The sequence below is a fragment of the Gymnoscopelus braueri genome (assembly GCF_963280865.1).
Source record: "Gymnoscopelus braueri genome assembly, contig: SCAFFOLD_101, whole genome shotgun sequence".
Taxonomy (NCBI): domain Eukaryota; kingdom Metazoa; phylum Chordata; class Actinopteri; order Myctophiformes; family Myctophidae; genus Gymnoscopelus; species Gymnoscopelus braueri.
Window position 1 is genome coordinate 188,711 of NW_027660542.1, and position 20,875 is coordinate 209,585.

At 40.3% G+C, this 20,875-nt stretch overlaps 2 protein-coding genes across 2 annotated transcripts; both read right to left on the reverse strand.

Moving 5' to 3' along the window:
- Positions 1-588: 588 nt before the first annotated feature.
- On the reverse strand, positions 589-6,096 carry LOC308081456 (uncharacterized protein; the record flags this gene model as incomplete). Its single annotated transcript, XM_080457825.1, has 10 exons — positions 589-1,266; positions 2,110-2,283; positions 2,458-2,727; positions 2,937-3,051; positions 3,866-4,210; positions 4,736-4,829; positions 4,987-5,165; positions 5,286-5,518; positions 5,693-5,794; positions 6,018-6,096. 10 exons carry the CDS (start codon positions 6,094-6,096, stop codon positions 1,055-1,057), a joined length of 1,803 nt encoding a protein of 600 aa, XP_080313951.1. The 3' UTR covers positions 589-1,054.
- A 70-nt stretch (positions 6,097-6,166) lies between these two features.
- LOC308081458 (uncharacterized protein) lies at positions 6,167-7,786 on the reverse strand (the record flags this gene model as incomplete). The annotated part of the gene is made up of 3 exons (XM_080457826.1): positions 7,394-7,786; positions 6,608-6,715; positions 6,167-6,399 (listed from the first exon to the last, which is right to left on the reverse strand). Exons 1-3 carry the CDS (start codon positions 7,620-7,622, stop codon positions 6,167-6,169), a joined length of 570 nt encoding a protein of 189 aa, XP_080313952.1. The 5' UTR covers positions 7,623-7,786.
- Between the last annotated feature and the right edge of the window lie 13,089 nt (positions 7,787-20,875).

Genomic DNA, 20,875 nt, shown 5'->3' on the forward strand with positions numbered 1-20,875 from the left:
ATCCTCTCAAACATCAAATGCGTAAATGTATGAAGCAGTCAGTAAGTAACCATGTCCATTATGGTCATATAGTAGCCTACCTGCAGCACATACTGTGCAATTGTACTATAGCACAGAACACTGGTCAGTGGTCAGCATGCAACAAGTTTTGGTTAACGGTTAGGGAAAGCAAAAAACCTTGTCCTCCTGTACAACCAACCATCCAAAATATATTTTGGGTATATGGAATGTGTTACAGGGCCACAAGAAAACTACACATTTGGCCACGGGCCTCCAGTTGAATATCACTGGTTTAGATGGATGTTTACTGTGATATCATGCTCTTGAAATATATATCTTATTTCAGGGGTTGACACTAAGGTCTCAGAGGCACTTGCCTGTTGGGCAAGGACAGGTCATGTTCTACTTTCCCAAAGGTCATCCATTATGAAATGATATGTAAAATTTTGATTATTCAATTCAATTTCTTTTTTTCTTTTTTTTTTTTTTTTACTTTCTGGGGCTGTGCGATAACAAATGTCATACCTCAATGTTTAAGCAAAATACATACATAGCTATGAATATGACTATGGGTTCATACTTGCCATTTTATATTTTTAAGTGTAGCAACAGTGAGAACAGCACATTATAGGCAAACAGTGCTCTTATTTTACATTCCACAGACCAGCAGAAAACGTGCTCTCTGCATCCTCATGCGTTCTTCATAAATGGTTGGATTGTGTTCCTTGCTGAGGGCCAGAGTCAATGACCTCCTCTCTCCTTCTCCTACCCCATGCTCCATCTGACACAACACAGCCCTGCTGTCCCCAGTCGGGCAACTTGAAAGCAAACTCCACCTGACATAAAGTTTTATTTACCTGCCAGGGGCAGTTTAGTAGTCCGCAAAGGGGAACAATCCACACAAATCATGGTAATCCAACATTGGAATAGTAGTCCATCAAAGAAAAGTGGTCCAGTGTGGCTGTAAAAAAAGGCCTGTAGGTAGGAGTGGTTGAGAGAGAGCGAGATAGACATGACCAGAGGAGAGCCAAATGAAATGGTCTGCAATGGTTGCCTATTCCAACTCGTCCTCAGACATGTCTGAGTCACTGTCATCATCATCAGCATCATCTGTGTTGTCCAAAAAGGTGACGTTCTCTGCATCAGTTAGAACTTGCATGTAACGTTCCCGTGACAGCATCATCACTTTTTGGTTTTCCCACTGCTTACGGAGGATTATGCACTGGAGTCCTTTCACACCCTCGAAACTTAGGTTCCACGGTGGGCCTTGGGGTAGAACACAAGACAAAACCTTTGTTAGTTAGTCATCAGTGACAGTCATCTTAGTAACAGTCATCAGTGGTATGTATTATATTCATGAAATATTGTAACACTTGCTATGCATCCCATGCCTATAATGTGTTATAAACATACTTATACAGTTGTAAGTATAGCACTCATGAATAATGCCTTATAACAATAACCGGTCCAAAACACATTATAGAGATTTGTATAATGACTTATAAGGCCATGTAAAATGAATTGGAGTAAGCTTATAAAACTATAGTTACAGTTATAAGCAATCATAACTGCAATCATAAACCATTGTATAATGACACTTCCTAAGAATCCCATCTTAATTCTCATAGTAGTAATGCTTTATAATCACGCTTATAATGCATTATAATATTTGTTAAAATCCATTATACTGTCATAACTGTCTATGCAAGATCATAGAGACCTATAATAATTGACCTTAAGTCACCTTATAAGGGCCGATGCGTACTCCACTTTTAGAGCAGAGTTAAAATCGGTTTGGCTCTGTCCAAACAACGTCATTCAGAGGTTCGGAGGGTGCTGCCGAGATGTTGTGACACCCGAAACGAACCGATTTAAACTCGACTCTAAAAGTGTAGTATGCATCGGCCCCAAGTCATCATGAAATGCTATTTGTGTTATGATAACTGTTAAAATGCATTAAGATTCTTTTGTGGGTGTTTATTATTATAATTATACAGTGTTATACGCAGATTAGAATGTATTAGAATGTATTCGAAGTAGGTTTATAATGAATTATAGACATGGAATGCATAGCAGTTGTTACAAAAATAATGTATTGCAAATACATACTCATTGGCCCAGAAGAAACACTGCAGGACAGCTCCTTCAGGTCATGGTCATAAGCTGAAAGACTTTTCCAGTGATGTTCCATCTCAGTCACCAGGATTTTCTTCTCCTCTGTGAGTCGCCTTCCTGCCATGATGACGTCAAACGCCTGTCTCTTTGTTCTGAGATCGACAGAATCTGGAATGCATTTATGACAAAGATTCACAGGGAAAATGAGTAGTGTTAGCCACTTAGACACTTGTAAACACACCACTCAAAGCTGCCTCTCCCAAACACAACGAGCAAGTGTGTATATTATGTGTAATTATGGGTCAGATTTGTTGGAAGCAGTCAACAGACTAGTGTACATACCACTGTGTTGTAGCTGCCATGGCCATGCTGTATCAACAGATAGGATGGTATCCATGCTCAGGTGTTCTGCGCTAGGAACCAACCTGTTGTACTGTTCCACAACAGAAGCTAGGATCTCCTTCTCCTTCCTCATCTTTCGAAGGATCCTGGCACAAGCTTTTGTTCCGTCAGTGTCTTTATGCAGACGCTGAGACCTCCTTTTGAGCCCAAGCACCAGCATCTCTATCCTATTGGCCAAGGCATCAGGCTCATCAGCAGTAGTTGTTGGTGCTGCAGAGAGGAAATAGTTGGGTACAAAACCACAGTATAAGATACAAGGATTAAGAACCCAATGTCAGTGAACTCCAGGTAACGTGACCATATCACCCCCATCTTAGCTGTCTTCACCCGTTAGTGTCAGAATTGATTTTAAGATTTGACTTATTACTTTTAAAGCTGTGAGCAAATAATATGTGCATTAACAATAATCAATTCCTCACCTTCTGCCCACTCCTTCACATCCTTCACCCAATCTTCCAACTGGCTTTCTGACACTGCTAATTCAACCTTTAGTGATTCCAGGTTCTGCTGTTGGCTTTGAAGACCTTTAACGGCCTACAATGACAAAGAATCAGAGACAAGAAAACAAATGTTGTCTCAAACACGTAAAATACCAATACATGGAATATTAAAAATATTAAAGAACATCACTGATATCATTACCTTCTGATATCGGCGAGACAGTGATGTGGATAAATTGTCAATCTTTTGTTTATTCCAGCGCATGGCCATGAGACTCAACATGTCTGTGCGTCCTGCAAATATAAATTGATGCAAAGTTTCAAAAATGATAGAAAACGCCAATATTTAGCCGATTACAGCACATGGTCATGCGAGTCAACATGTCTGTGAGTGCTGCAAATTGAAATTGATGTTAACATTATCATAATATATGTTAACACATAGGCCTAAGTAAGTATTATTATACTTGTATACGTTTTTGAAGTGGTCATCTCACCTGCTTTCGACATGTGCTTGGTGGTCACTGCAATTCTAGAGAGGAAGGCATTGCATTGCTCAACCTAGACAGACAGACAGACAGACAGACAGACAGACAGACAGACAGACAGACAGACAGATACCTTTATTATCCCAAGGGGGGAAATCAGTTGCCCAGAGGCAGCACAGCAGTTAAGGTTACAAGTTACAGAGATGTATGAAAAGGAAAAAGTACTGTTAAGTACCAAAAACGTGTCCATAACAGTCAATGCTACATAATGATATCACTTACCTCCTCTCCCAAAGTTAATCCAGCTCCATCTTGATGATTTCCACTCCATTTCACCTGGGAAAAATGCACAGATTAGGTTGACATCCATGTGCTGGTGTTCTGATAAAGTAATACTATCACATGATAATGTTTCCTTACCTCACATTTGAAGTCATGGGCCTTAGCATGAAACACTGAGAGGAAAGGTTTCATGTGAAGCAGATGGTTTAATTCTGGACATTTATCTGCAACTTTCTGAAGGTATGGCCAATATTTGCACGTAACATCCATGCAGAAGAACGTGATTTGCCTGCTGGCCAGCTGGTTCTGCAGGTATAATGGGTAGGCATATATTTCCCCCCTGAACATATTGAGAGCGCCAAGTAGCACTCCATGGCGGCACACTGCAATCTCCAATCCCTCTTCATCAAGATTGCTTGCAGAACGTTTGGAGGTCTCTCTGGCTGCTGACCACTGACCACCACAAACGGCTCTCCCAGGGACCTAAAATATGGAAAATGGATGATTAAAACCTTTTCGTATGAGCTTATTGTAGTTGTATGTACAGAATATATAAAAATACATATCTGTAGAAAACAGAACAAAATACTACTTTCCACAATGGATCGATGGAAAATTACCATTTGACTTTTATCCAGTTATACTTTCTCAGTCTGCGCATAAAATGCAGCCTCTGCTGACCTTTCTTATAGACGGCATCGGTGTTGGAATTCCATGTCATCTTGGAATCAATCGTTGTACCCAAGTACTTGTATTCTTCCAGTTTCTACCTCATCCCCATCAATGACTATTTTCTGGTGTGCACGAGCACTAGTCCCAAAAGCAACCTCCTTAGTGTTCTTAATATTCAACTGAAGGAAGTCACTCTTACACCAACCAGCAAACTCATCCACTCTTCCTAAATATCTTATCTCATCATCCTCAATCAGACCAACAATAGCATGAACAAGTAAGCGCAAGGTGAGAGGACAGCGCATTTAGAAATATAATTATAGTATGCAATCTTACATGATTGGTGGACTTGTGTATGTAGTTCACAAATCTGGTCACATCTTCATCCCTGGCAATGAAGATTCCATCAAAGATGGCCTGTTCCTCAGATCTAAAAGGAAAAAAAAGAAAAGAAAAAAAAGGAAGAAAGAAAGAAAGAAAGAAAGAAAGAAAGAAAGAAAACCTACTCAACAACATTTTACAATAGATTTCAGCCTAAGGTTTCTTGGTAATATAAATGCTGTTACATTATACTAATTTTGAAGTACCTGGCTGCACTCTTAAAACGATAATGTTTGCGATTTCCATCGACTGAAATCACAACCATTTCTGGTGTGCAAGCAGGGCACACGAAGGGCTCCTCCTTGCAGAGTTTTTCGACCTCATACTGTACAACTTCCCACTGAAAGTAGCTCTTCTGGAAGGCATCTGTTGAGATCTTCCCTGTCTATTTCAAAATAAGTATATCAACAGTTTATAATGGGCAGGCAATAAATAAGCAACAAATTCAATGCACATGACAAAAAGAAAAAATATATACTGTAGGCTAAATAAATTAAATACTCACACGGCCAAAGTGAACAGTTCGCTGATCAAGCATTCTTAAAAATGCCTGGCAGGACAGTCCTGGTGCAGCCATCTTCATTTTCTCAAATGAGAAAAATATATCTGTGGCATAAACTGTTGCGAAATGAAGTGTAGCAGGCCAGTAGTTACTGCAAATGAGATCGTCCACTCCAGCAGTCCAAGTGGCTTGGCATGACTCGCAACTCAGGTCAGGCATGCTGAGATCATATCGCCCTAGAAAAATCAAAGACACGCACACTGTAATGTAAAACCTAGCGTGGCAGAAAGTAGTCAATAGGCATACGTTTGATTTCATAAATACACCTACTGTATGCCAAACCTTGTGGGAATTACCAAGTAAAAATATATTTTTAAGATGCTTTAAAAAAAGAAAAGAAAAATCCTTACCATCCATTGTGATCACAGCAACAGCCTTTCCTGGGTTGACCCTCAATGCCTCCGATGCACAACCACAGATATTTTCAGGTATCCGCACAGGTACAAAGCGCTCTGAAAAAGATCATAGATTTGAATTTAGATCATTTGTGTCCAATAGTAAATAGAACATTACGATTGCTGGAACCACTTGAAGAGACTGAATGAAGAGTGAGAAAGGTTAAAAAGATTCCATGGCCGTAAGACAGGACCAAAAAATGTATTGTTTAGTAGTAAAAGTATGAGATTAATGAGTCAGAGAGGATATGTTATGGTGTACTCACAAACAAGAACTTACCACAACGGCAATGAGCCTCATCTACAATGCAGGTGGTTGGAGGCAAAGGCTGGAAGAACCCGGCAGTCATGGCATCCATGTTGTGCATAACATTTCTAGTGTCTGTGTGCGTTTTGATGTCACATTCGGCACACAGGAATGGCCGTGGTTCACAGCCATGACAGCATACAGCAGCTGGACTGATGGCACACTGTTGGCACATGTGTGTGCCTACATCTGCCCTCGCTGCAACGCCGGGGTCTCTCTGCCCGCCATCTCTCTAAAAGAGAGTGGTTCCGCGTACTCCAGTCGGAGGAAGCCTGGAGAGGAGCAGGGGTTGGTGCTTCCTCGATGTCAGCCGATGCAACGCTCAGGGAGTGCTGGAGCTCTTGTATGAAACGCTCTGTTAAGATAGTATGGGATATTGAAAAACAACATTATGTTATGTTTTACATTTACAATATAAAAAGTATAATAATGGCTGTGAAAAGGTTAGTTGCACATTTATTCTGGTAAATGTGTTATACTAACATATAATTAACATTCAAACTCATTGACAGATTATTAGAATATATTATGAACATATTGCTTTGCACTAATGAAATACACACCAACGGCATCTGGAGCAAAGGAGACCTCAGCATTAGTGTCAGGAAAATCGTTGGGAGGAACAGGTTTCTGACCGCAACCACCTGGATGAGCCTTCCGACTTGGACCAGCTATAACAGGAAGAAAAAAAACACTGTCATCAACATTTACTTTCAAAATTGTCTCGAATGCCGCAGCATGATTGGTCTTCAACCAGCCAAAAATGTCACGTCGCTCTGGATTAAGAGCATCTGCTAAATGCATGAATTGTAAAAACTATAACTAACTATATAACTATACTATCCTATTTGCTGTAACACTAGTGTCAGCCTGGTTATTATCCTGAGGACTATTAGACTTTTCACAAACCATAACGTGGACAGTTCAGTCGCCTATGAATATGCAATCAAATAGGAATGATTGCTGTAGGTTGATTTAAAAAAAAATTCTAGCTGTCCATTGGTAAGGCACTCAGGACTTTTTTAAAGGAAGCCTTATCAAGGTAAATGTTGTTATATCCACAGTGATTTTCAATGTTTATTACATGCACACACATCACGACAGACGGCAAAGCAAGGCACCAATCTGCTCATCAGGAGCAGTTAGGGGTTCAGTGTCTTGCCCAAAGTCAAGTGGACACTTCACATGCTCTGAAAATGTATGCGATCCACCCATATGACCACATGGCAGCTGAGATAGGCTGCCGGTTTAGTGGTCAGATGGGTGGATCGCAAAAGCTTTTGAAATTTTCAAGTGGATTTTAGAATCGGCCTCAGGTCTAAATGAGTTAATGGTATAACAATACTGACCCTGATTTCTGGTTGATCCTGGCCTTGCAGGGATGACATTTCTATCGCTGTCTCTCTTTTTCCACCTTACGGTCGGTCCAGGTGCCTTTGCCTTCTTCGCTGGAATTGGTGGTGCTCTCCATTGTGACTCTGGAGGAATCAAGTCATTTAGACTTCTGGCCACAGCTGCCGCTTTTGCGCCACTTAAACTCCTTTCAAGTTCCGTAACCACGGCTTTTGAATCACTCATGGTGACGGGTAACAACAAATTACAGACAAAGACAATGATAAGACAAACAAGGGTACACACACACACACACACACACACACACACACACACACACACACACACACACACTCTAAGAGAAAGTTGTGGGGTGGGGGAGAGAGGGGGAGAGAGAGAGAGAGAGAGAGAGAGAGAGAGAGAGAGAGAGAGAGAGAGAGAGAGAGAGAGTGGCTCTTAAAAGTACCTTTTGGGTTGTTTGTTTGTTTGTTTAGGAGAGTTTGGTTGGAAGGATCTGTAAGAGAAAGCAACATATTCAGAATTACAATGAACAAAAGGAAAAACAGCCCTAAACCAGATATACAGAATCTTATACTTAAGCCCAAAAACACATCACGATACCTTTAATAGCTGCATACACTGAAATCCTGAGATAAACTCTGAGAGTGTACAGAACCGAATAGACCCTTATAGACCATATTCACACGGCGGCCATATTGCCATTAAGTCAATGAAATGCCACCCCAGTTGCCACAGCAACGCAATGTTAAATTCCAAAATGGCCGCCGTGTGAATATGGATTATGGCAGCGGTTCTACAAGTTTTTCATGTGAAGCGCCCCAAATTAATATATAACATCTCAGTTTTAAGAAATAGATCCATAAGCTCACAACACGTCACATCGCAATGCGTTGTGAGCTTTTTGATCAGCTACTTTCGAATATCCCAACAACAACATTAACATCATAATACATTTAAATTAAGTGATTAAATAGTTCCTGTTTTAAAACATATTTATTTAATTCCTGGTACCAGCTTTATAGTTGAATCCTCTGTCCCCCGCCCCCACCCATCTCTTATTCAACTGACCTTTATCCCAACATGTTTTGGATTGCACCTCTGTATGGTATATATGACTGTTCAATTGAGTACAATGGACCAACATTTAAACAAGCCCCTGGGGCTTATTGTGTTCATATTTTAGCATAACATTTGACTGTACTACTAGTACTGATTGATTGATTGATTGATTGATTGATTAATTGATTGAATACTTTATTAGCAGTACAGGACAGTAAAGTTCTATAGGATTTAAACCACAAGAAAGCACTATGGCTTATTGGGATCCTTTTGTACCCTATTCATAATAAAACATCCATTTGATTCCATTTGTACACTCAGAATGGGAAACACAAACAATGATTACATTTCGTTTTGCCTTTAGTGTTGTGCAAACAAACATAGCACATATAGAATATGTGCTATGTTCACAAATGAAGAGGGACACACACAAATAAATAGCCGAGCTCATGTTGTTGTGTTTAGCTTGCTTATTAGCTTTTGGGATATGTCCACAGTAAAACAGTTTTAAACTTATACAGACCGACCAACTTGCTGCTGTACACACCCTAACATGTTAACAACAACTCCGTGTTGTGGTTCTATGATTTAGTGGTGGTGGGGGTGCAGATTTAACATGCATTTCTATTAAATAAATGCAAAAGTAACAATAGTTCACTTACCGCGCTGTAGTTGAAAAACAATGCAATGCATCATGGGAAGACCAGACGTTCACTCTTTATACGTTGTGACCAGTGTTGCCAGGTCTGCTTATTATAATTTCCCCAAAAATTGAATTTGAAAATAGCAGATCTACAAGCTCGTTGTGAGCTTGTAGATCTGCTATTTTCAAGCAGCTGACGTATATGTTTGAAGTGCTCATGAGTCATGTGGCCCATAGTTGCTTCTTTTGGGCTTGTTTTCCTAGACCTGGTTGCTTGTTTCTCTCACAGAATCTGGCAACACTGGTAATGACGTCTATAAGCAACATAACTGCCCCCAGAATCAACATGATTGTTTACGTCCTAAATGTAACAAAAAACATGAAATCGTTTTGAGAAAAAAATAAATGCTGCTATTTGTTCCTAAGCGACTGCAAAAGACTGCTGCTATTTGTTTCAAAAAGCTTTAAAAGCAAGCCAGAGCATTTAAAGAATGTGAAATGTGCCTATAACCACATTTCCGGTCTAGAACGGATACGGAAACGTTACGTTTGTTTTCATGTATGTGGACGTGATGAAAATCCGGATGCAGTAGGCGGGATTTAATTAGTGCCAGGAATCAAGAAATTACAAATAATTATTTATTGCTAGAATTGTTCATACATTAGGCATTTAAGTGCCAGAATAATTGATTTATGGACAAGCACATCTATTATATAGATCTATTGGATTAAACAAAATAGTTTTGATCGGATCTTTACTACTGTCAATCAAGTCATACGGAAGTAATGTGACGTGACGTCACGGGTTTAGAAAAGTTAAATAAAACTGTCGTTCTCAACAAATACTCATCGAAAAATTACCAAACTAGTATGGAAATGCTCAGAATATTTACAAGTTTTTGTGGGTGGTGGCGTGTGGTCTGGTGCATTTGAATCAAGCTTCTTAACGCACGTTTTGGAATGCCAATGCATTATCAATGGGCCGCCTGTGACGGCGCAATGTGTCGTCTTTGGACCTCAATGAATGTCAATGAGTGACCGTGGAAGGCGCATAATTACGTCGCTGGCGTCCCGCGACGGCATTCGGTGTCGTCGTGGGGTTCTGACAAAAAGTCAACCGGCTACGTTTTCGGAGTGAGACTGTGTTGGTTCAACACACACACGCACGCACACACACACACTCAGGAGGTGAGAGGGCATTTACCTTATTGGTGTCTTATTTGCATTTTAAATTGTGTTGACCAGCCGTCACAGCACAGTTAATCTACACAGTTAATCAGAATCACTTTTATTTGTCACATCAATGCCCAGACTAGTAGCCTAATGTACACCCATTTATACACAGTAAATATATACAGTATATTATACACAGTTCTGTCATTTGGTACATCTATCTATCTATCTATCTATCTATCTATGGAGACCCCCTGGACACCCCCCCTCCATGGACTCCTGGGGGGAGGGGGCACTGATCATCAACACAAATACAATATGGCATGTAACGGCTAAATAAACTAAATATGGACATACAGGATATTATCTGAGATATACCTGCTAACATTACAGTATGCAGATTTATAACAACTGCACAACATACTGGGTATTGACATGAAAGTAAATAAATGTTTGGTAGTTCAATAATTAAACTCATTAATATGCTATGTAAAAGAAATCACTGAAACAATGTCATTTATTAGTAAACACTCCCCAATCTGTGTGCAGTGCTGATAAAACCCAGAATTCAATACATTTTCAAAAGTGAAAAGGGGTGGCATTACGGCGTATCATTGTAATGTCCAACAAACACACTTTTTTTAACCTATTTTATTCACAGAAAAGTTACATGGTATGTTACCTAAACAGACAATTCCACAGAAGAACTTGATCAATAGCAAAACCTCGAAATGAACATTTGACAGAATCAGAATTCACTTTTGCCTCATCACAGGTTTACAGGTGTAAAGAAGTGTAAAGAGTGAATGTGTCTGGGTTTGCTTTCTTTGGCAAAGAAAAACAGTCAACATGTTGATGAAGCAAAAGACATTGAAATTTGCATCTATGTAAATGTGTCTCTGATGATGGCCCATCATTACACTCTCTTTTGTTATGATCCTTTCACATTGAAATTGACCCTGACTGCAGTTAACTGGAAGAGAGTGAGGAGATGGGAGGAGCTGTTTCTCCTCTCCAAGATAAAAAGGTGGTGTTTTCACTCCAAATCTCCACACTGTCCTTCTGCTCAGACTCCAGGACACACCACAGTTAAACTCTATGGACACACCCCGGCCCAAACACACAACTCACAGTGAGGGAGGACAGACTGTCTTTCCACAGCTACAGGAGGCTCTATCTTCACTTACACACCTCTTCCACCAGGGACGAAACGCACAAGAAGGTAAAAAACGTGTCTTGAAGGAGGTAAAAACGTGTCAAATGGAGTCTGTACGGCTGAAGATAAATGAACACATGACGTCGGTGGGAGAGGAGATATTGTGTGTTTTGGACAAACAGCAGCGTGGTGCTGATGTTTGTTGTGTGAAGCTTGTCAGAGTGTTTGTGTTGGAGCGCCTCAGTGCGGCTGCAGAGTTCATGTGCAACCTCTTCCAGAGAGAGATAGAGACACTAGAAACTCTGCTGGAGAAACAAAACAAACTGCTGGACATTGATTTTGATATGGACATCGATCTACACACTGCAGGTATGTCTGTTACAAACACAACATCAATCTACACACTGCATGTATGTCTGTTACACACACAACATCAAACTACACACTGTAGGTATGTCTGTTACACACATAACGTCAAACTACACACTGCAGGTATGACACAGTGTTTGTGTGGGGAAGTTTTGTCAGGTTGTAGATCTGTTTCTGTGGATCATTGCTTGTACATTAGACCAACCATTAGGCTCCGTTTTGATGACTGAGTTTAACTCCCCCCTCCACACACATATTCTCATACAAATAATTTTAATGTATACATATACATATCTATAGTCCAGAGTCTATAGTCTAGTCCTTATTTATGTCACATCAGAGTCCTTATTATTATTTTTGCTCTAATTATTTTGTGCTGTATTCCTTCATTCCAGACGTGTGGAGTCCTGTCTGCAGGTGAAGATCAGTTCTCCAGCCAGGACCGTTTCTATTAAACAGGAACTTGAAGACCACCTTGAACAGGAACCTGAAGACCACCTGGACCTCAGTAAGTTTTAAGCACTCTTTATTTATTTTATTGGTTAAAGTGGTCCGGTACTGAGGGTTTACCTCAGTATGATGGTTCGGTTGTAAAAGTATTAATGGGTTCACTGAAGCTTTGCAGTTAATTCTACTTCAGTATTAATTACTTCAGTATTAATTACCCAGAAGACTGACTGATCTAACATTTACAAGTAATTACTAAAACATTATACTGACCGCCTCTCATTCAGGGACCGCCTCTCATGAGAGCTGCAATGTAAACAAACAACAGCCACATTATTTTCAGCACAGAGCGCAGAAGAGTTTATTTACACCTGAAGTTCTTCCAACTACTAAAGACATAAAACAGGAAACAAAGGAAAATAAAGCAATTAAAACAGCTGAGATTTTGTTAGCCAGTCTGCAGACTTTATTTTTTATTTGTTGAACTTGTGTTTTTGTGGATGTATGTGCACCAGCTTTTCATAAAGCAGAGGGAACACTGCATGATATCATGTAAAGTTCTATAGAGTCTCATTGTATCTTTTTTCCTAGACTTCCTGCTCGCCCATGTGTGTAAAGAGGAGGTTTCCCCTGAAGAGGAGTGGAGCTCCAGTGTGGTCCAGGAAGAATCAAAATCTCCAAAATATGAGAGGAGCCCCAGTCTGGTCCAGGAGGAACCACAAATTCCACAGATAAAAGAAGAACAGGAGCAGCTACTTCAAAGACCAGAAGAGGCTGGTGGGTCAACATTGACATTACTAGCAGTGAAAAGTGAAGATGATGATGAAAACAGAGAAACAGAGCCTGTAGCCAGCACCTCAACTGAACACATGAAAACACAAGCTGATGTAGAGGACTGTGGAACATCACAAACACCTAGTGATGACCAGCTCCTCTCTTCACACTGTTCTGAATCAGACACTGAAGACAGTGATGAGTGGGAGGAGAGGAGGGGAGATCAGTCAGCTTTAAACACACTGAAATCACACAAGACACAAACAGTGTTTGCCAAAATGTTTAATCAAAAGGTACATCTGATTCACACAGGGGAAAAGCCCTTTGCCTGTACAGTTTGTGGTAAAGGCTGTGTTCACAAGGGTCATCTAAAAAGACACATGAGGACTCATACAGGCGAAAAGCCCGTTTCTTGTACAGTTTGTGGTCACGGCTGTTTTCACAAGGGTCATCTTAAAACACACATGACGACTCATACAGGTGAAAAGCCCTTTTCTTGTACAGTTTGTGGTAAAGGCTGTGCTCAGAAGGGTGATCTAAAAACACACATGAGGACTCATACAGGTGAAAAGCCCTTTGCCTGTACAGTTTGTGGTAAAGGCTGTGTTCACATGGGTCATCTAAAAAGACACATGATGACTCATACAGGTGAAAAACCCTTTTCTTGTGCAGTTTGTGGTAAAAGCTGTGCTCAGAAGGGTGATCTAAAAACACACATGAGGACTCATACAGGCGAAAAGCCCTTTTCTTGTACAGTTTGTGGTAAAGGCTGTGCCCACAAGGGTAATCTAAACAGACACATGATGACTCATACAGGCGAAAAGCCCTTTGCCTGTACAGTTTGTGGTAAAGGCTGTGTTCACATGGGTCATCTAAAAAGACACATGATGACTCATACAGGTGAAAAACCCTTTTCTTGTACAGTTTGTGGTAAAGGCTACATTCAAAATGGTGAACTAAAAATACACATGAGGACTCATACAGGGGGGAAGGCCTTTTAGTGGAGTTAGTCACACACAGGCACATCCAGGAAGACAATGACAAGGATACTAAAGCAGAGGAATCACATAAACTGACAATATCAACGTGAATCAAATAAACTTGAATAGTTTATTTCGTCATGTGTTGAGATGTGTGTTGTTTGGATTGTTAAATTAACATGGTACATGTTTGGTTGATGCTAGAGACAGTTGAAAGTTTACTTAGTAAGTTTGATTACTTATTTACATTCTACAGAGTTTTGTGTCTTTATTGAGGTGTTTTTTTTACTCAAAGATGGAGTGCCATGATATTTTTCAACCCTAAAACCTGATCATAAGGTATTATTATTATGTAAGGATTTTTTTCAACAAAAAAAGTGTACAATAAGTGTTAAAATCTTGTTTTTATGTAGACACACCCACCAGTGCATTAAGTATACCTGGTTCTCACCTTAGCACCTCCTCCACCACCTTAGCACCACCCACCTGTCCTAGTCCCTCCTCCTCCTCATGCCCACACCTGTTGTGTTATGATAATGAGGGGGAGGGTGTGGGCTTTGTGATGTCACTAAAGTGCTGTTTCTCTATTGGCACGTTTGACCCTCAAGGTTTCAGCCTCCAGGAAGAAACTCCAAATAGTCAGAGAAGACATAAAACACCATAAAAACACCACCGGGCTTAATGAAGTTCTATCAACCTCAATAGACACATGAAAAACAGAAAAAGTGCAAAAACATGGCACCAGCTCTTCAAAGAAAACCTGTTATACCTGGGAAAATAAATATTGATTATGTTTTGGCAGGATATCCACAGGCTTTGTATCAATTTGTATCAATTGTAGAAATATTACGCGTTAGATGGCATTTAAAAATGACTTAAATAAGTAACAACTAAAATAAAAGATGCCAAGAGGTCTCAGTATCCACTGTATTGGTTACCAATAAGGGGCTTTCACTGTGTGGGTTACCTGATGATTGTGATGAAGATCAGGTCCATCGAAACGTTGTTTGAATTTTAAGTGCCAATGAAAAGGAAAAATATGTCACACTTTTAGACCATAACAGTGGGCATAACAAGGACATACCTAACAATAGATGCCAAAAACACACACACACACACACACACACACACACACACACACACACACACACACACACACATGTTCGTCACATCTGCATTGGTTATTTGGGTTTTATCTGCACTGCACACAGAGTGGAGGGGTGTTTACTAACGAATGACACTATATCAGTCATTTTAAATGTTGATGAGTTTTTTTTTTTAAACTTCCAAACGCATGAGACATCAGTATATCTGTATCTCTGGTTAGTTCTTCCTTTGCCATACTATTATGTGATCAATGGATCTCAATGGGTCTGGGGGCCCCCATGGGTCCTTGACAGGGTTCCAGGGGGTCCCCAGCTAAATGATTGCTACTTCATCTTCATCATGCATGTGCAAGCAAATGCAACAAGATAACTATTTTGATCAGGATGTCATTGTTATCTCTATGCCTACAGTAAGACAATAAAGACATTCTGGACCAACAATATTGGACTTAATCACGCCTAAAGATAAAACATGTTCTTGTATTTGGGTTCCAGAGAAATATTGTCACAAGGAGTTACATGTAATGCAAATCTAATTGGATTTGAGAATGTGTAGATGTGACCAGAGTGAGCAAATTGGGGGATACTTGGAGACAATGACACCTAAAGTGTGTAGATTATCTGTGCTGTGCTGAGTAGGCCGGCCAGACACATTTAAAATGCAAATAAGAAAACAAAAAGGCCAATGTGTGTGTGTGTGTGTGTGTGTGTGTGTGTGTGTGTGTGTGTGTGTGTGTGTGTGTGTGTGTGTGTGTGTGTGTGTGTGTGTGTGTGTGTGTGTGTGTGTGTGTGGGGGGGGGGTGCATGCAATGACTCTTGAGAATAACTTAAAAACAAACAAACAACAATATTTAAAAGATAAGTGTGTACTTTAAACAGTGCAGGAGGACAATTTGAAATATTTAACTGTATATGGTGTAATGGAGTTAAACAGTTCATTTTTCACCTCCACAATGAGGTGAATTGACTATTTTATTTTACTTAAACATGAGGGAAATGCATCTTATTCACATTTTACCTTTTGTGCAAAGTTTCATAATCAAAGTGATGCCCTTAAATGTGCCAATCATCATCATATAATTTGGGTTATATTATTTTACAGGTATATTTGGTTCCATCTCAGTGTTACAGACACACAAGGGTCCATTTGGTTCCTAACTATCAATCATTTGGCTGGGGACCCCCTGGAACCCCCTCATGGAGCCCTGGGGGTCCCAGGACCCCTGGTTGAAAACCACTGTTCTACGTAATAAATCTGATATGATCTGATATAAAGTATAAAGTTATGTGGATTAGAGGGAATATGAAGGACTTGATGCAGGCCTGAAGCCCAGAGCCTAATTTGTGTGCCTGTAATTTGTGTGAAATCTTGTTGTCTGTTGTGTTTTCCTTAGCGTAATAATTTATTTTGCAGATTGAGCAGATTTAAATCTGTGATTATCTTAAGTTTAAACCAGAGAAACAAATTCATTGTTTTGTTTTTACATTTTTTTATTGTATATTATTTTTTTTCATTTTCCAAAAAAAATATTAAAAATAAATGAAAAAATAATTGAAAAAAACGAGGCCCCTCGCGCATTAGGAGGGCGGGATGAGTCACCAGAACCAAGGACGGGTGTGTTTGATTAATCTAACATGGTTAAAATGAAGTTTGAAGTTACAATGGGTTTGTATAGGAAGGGGGCGTGTCTGATAAAATGAATATCAAATATCTAAATAATTAATCAAGCAACTTAAAAACTGTCTGGGGGGTTCACAAAGGCCTGAGTAGATGATAAAATGACCAAAAGTTTTTTTGAAAATGAAATATCCCTTTAAGGCCAAGTGGCCTTGTCCCTATAATGACACAAACCCTAAAGTGTACCATGAATTAAGTTGCATTTTACGATATTGTCCATTTAGTGGTGTAGGCTACATTCTTTCATGTGAACTGATCCATAGAGAGAAAGAGAGAGAGTGGGAAGGTTGATACAGAACAGCATTATGGACTGTGCTCAACCCAAGTAACTGTTCCACAATCTCCGAATGCTGTATAGAGTCTGGAACTACACCTCGAACTACACCTAGTTCAAGAATGATACTCATTCACATGTAAAAAGTACTGAAACAAGGTCATTCATTATATTAGTAAAGTATATATTAGTAAAAACTCCCCACTCTCAGCGCTCTGTGTGCAGTGCTGATAAAACCCAGAATTCCGTACATTTTCAAAAATGAAAAAGGGTGTTATGATGGCGTATCATTGTAATGTCCAACAAACACACTTGTTTTCACAGAGAAGTAACATTTTGTTATCTGGATGTACAATTCCATAAAATAACCATATCAATAGCTAAACTTCTAAATTCACTTTTGACATAATCAGAATACACTTTTGTCTCAGTGAAATGTTTTTGTGTCTGGGTTTGCTTTCTTTGGCAAAGAAAAAACAGTCAATATGTTGATTAGGCAAAACACATTGGAACTGGCATCTATGTAAATGTTTCTCTGACGATGGCCCATCATTACACTGTCTTTTGTTATGAGCCTTTCACATTGAAATGTACCCTGACTGCAGTGAACTGGAAGAATGTGAGGAGGTGGGAGGAGGTGTTTCTCCTCTTCAAGATAAAAGGTGGTGTTTTCACTCCAAATCTCCACTCTGTCCTCCTGCTCAGACTCCAGGACACACCACAGTTAAACTCTCAGGACTCACAGTGAGGGACTGTCTTTCCACAGCAACAGGAGGCTATATCTTCACTTACACACCTCTTCCACCAGGGGGCGAAAGGTGTTACACACTTGAATGAATGAAGGAGTCCATATCAGTGTGATTTGAGTTGTTCATCTTTTTACTGCAACAAGACAGTTTAAAACACATAAACATGAATTAGGCACGTTTCTGTCCAGTCTGCTTCAATACAATGACAGGATGTACTGAATCCTTCTCTTTGACTGACCATTATACTGTAACTGGACATAGACTGAATCATACATAATCAGAAATAACATCACATTAATACAAAAATCAGTTTTACACAAAATAACATAAATGGCACCAAATAGTTCTGTTCCAACATAGTATTACTATTATTGTGGGGTAGAATGAATTAATTATTCACAGCAAGAGTCACACAGTAGCAGCTTGGGGCCTCTGTAGTCACTACCTGAAGTTAGCTTTAGCTGCTAAGCTAGTAGGCTAAGCTAAGCTGCTAAGCTAAGCTGCCATCATGGAGGACAATTACTACCAAACAAACATTGTGGAGTCAAAACGGCCAACTTTTCCACCATCAAAATATCCCCTGGTCATATTCTACTTCATGTGTCTCAGTTAACCCACTTTATCATATCTCACCTGCAACAAGACAGTTTAAAACACATAAACATGAATTAGGCACGTTTCTGTCCAGTCTGCTTCAATACAATGACAGGATGTACTGAATCCTTCTCTTTGACTGACAGACAACTGTAGCGCTCACTGGAGTGTAATGCCCCCTTGTGGCGCGGCGGAGCTATTGCTCTGTATGTGTTATCTTTGGCAGGATTGGAACACAGTGACTATTTTAGTAAGACTAACATTACAGAAAGCAATATGACAGAAATGAAATACACTTTAAGCATGAACTCTCTCTTTTTAACTATTTAACTTGTAATACCATGAAATAAACAACAAAGTATAGCTCAATAAACACAAAAATTAGGGGGTGGCTTGGGCTTATCCCACATTCTCCCCTCCAAAATGTAATGGCGTCCCGACATTACGACATCATCAGTCCACATGTTGTAATTATGCCTTGCATATAGGAAGGTTATCTAGGTAGGAGTCAGAATATAGTCCAAGAACTTGAAAATGCATTACTGTCCATTTCAGTAAACCATATGACATGCAGCTCCCCTTAATGCCATATGTTTGCAGTAGGTGTCATTGTGCACGATGACATTCCACTGCTACTTCCATCACGAGAATGGGTATCTGCATAATCTCTGAGTAAAGTACTTAACATACTGTAGCAACAACCTCCTATTTAAGTCAACATGCAGTACTGTAGTCATAATGCGTCACTTCATTATTAACACAAAAATAAAACTTTCTTAGCATAACTAAAATCACTCAGTTCTTATAACTCTGAGGTCTTAATAATAACTGTTAAATCAATTTCAATCATGTGACATTGTGGGCATCCCCAACCTAGGGTAAGTAAACATTAACTTTTGTTTTCTCTGTCTCAAAGGATATCGGTTTTCTCTGACAGGTGGTTGGTCAGAGTCATCATCATCTTGGTCACTGGCACTGCATGCAGACTCGGCAGACTGATGATGAGCTGATGACCTCTCAGGGCTTTGTGTATCATTCTCCTCTTCCTGTGGGTCCAGCTGATACTCTGCATTATCCTCTCCATCCAGGTCCTCCTCTTCTGCTGTTCCAGCCTCTGGATAGACATCTGGTGCCTCTGTCTGCTGATGCTCTGTCTGAAGATGCTGTTCCACCTCTATTCCATGCTGTTCTCTGTCATCTGCTTTCCATCCGATGATTCCTCTCCATTCATCCTCATCCTCTGAACTGTGTTCTTGCTCTGTTTTCTCTTGTCTCTGTGTGTTGTTTTTTCTTTTCCTCTTCCTTGGTTCTGCACAGAGGTCATTCTTCTCACAGAGGTCAATCTTTTCCACTGGCAGGAATTCACATGGCAGCAGGAGGTTCCTATGCATGACTCTAACACGCCCTTTCCCATTCTCTGGCTTGAGCTCATACACTGGACTGTCTGGTTGTTTTCTCTGTGTCACAATGTATACTTGACGTTCCCAATACGACCTCAATTTCCCTGGCCCGCCTCTTTCAGTTAGGTTTCGGACAAGCACTCTGCATCCAGGATGCAACTCTGCACCATAGGTCTTCCTGTCATACAGAACTTTTCCTCTTCTGCCCTCTTTGTAGGCTGTGTCTGAGGCCAGCTTGTAAGCGTCATCCATTCGAGCTCTCCATTTCTCAGCATAGTCTCTGCGGGATGAGCTTTGGTCCTTTACTGTGAGGCCAAACATCAGGTCAACAGGGAGTCTGGGATTCCGCCCGAACAAGAGAAAGAAGGGTGCATACCCAGTGGCCTCGCTGCGTGTACAATTATAAGCGTGGACCACCTTGGCCAGGGATGCTTTCCAATCTGTTTTAGCTGTCTCTGGGAGGTTTCTGAGCATGGCCAGCAGTGTCCTATTGAATCTTTCAACCTGGCCATTCCCCTGTGGGTGGTAAGGTGTGGTCCGGGATCCTCTTACCCCACTGTATTCTCCCAGCTTGGCGAACAGTTTGTTCTCAAACTCTTTTCCCTGGTCATGGTGGAGCCTTGAGAAAAACCCATACTTTAATACAAAATCACCATAGATCTTGTCTGCAGCTGTTTTGGCAGATTTGTCCTTGCAGGGGTAGGCCTGGGCAAACCGTGTGAAGTGGTCCATCACAACAAGGATATATTCAAATCCTCCTTTACATTTCTCCAGATGTAAGAAATCAATGGAGACCAGCTCGAACGGGTATGTGGTGGTTATGTTAATGAGGGGAGCTCTGGTTGGTCTGTTTGGACGCTTGTTTTTCAGACAGCTGCACACCTGTGTTATTTGATGCTCCACGTCTCTCTGCATGTGAGGCCAGTAAAAGCGATCTCGGATGAGTGTCAGTACCCTCTCTACCCCTAGGTGTCCCATGTCTTCATGTAATTCCTTATACACAAGCCCATGAAACTTCTTAGGCAGGAGAAGCTGTGACCGGCTGGCCGTCTTTCTGTACAATAAACCTTCATTCA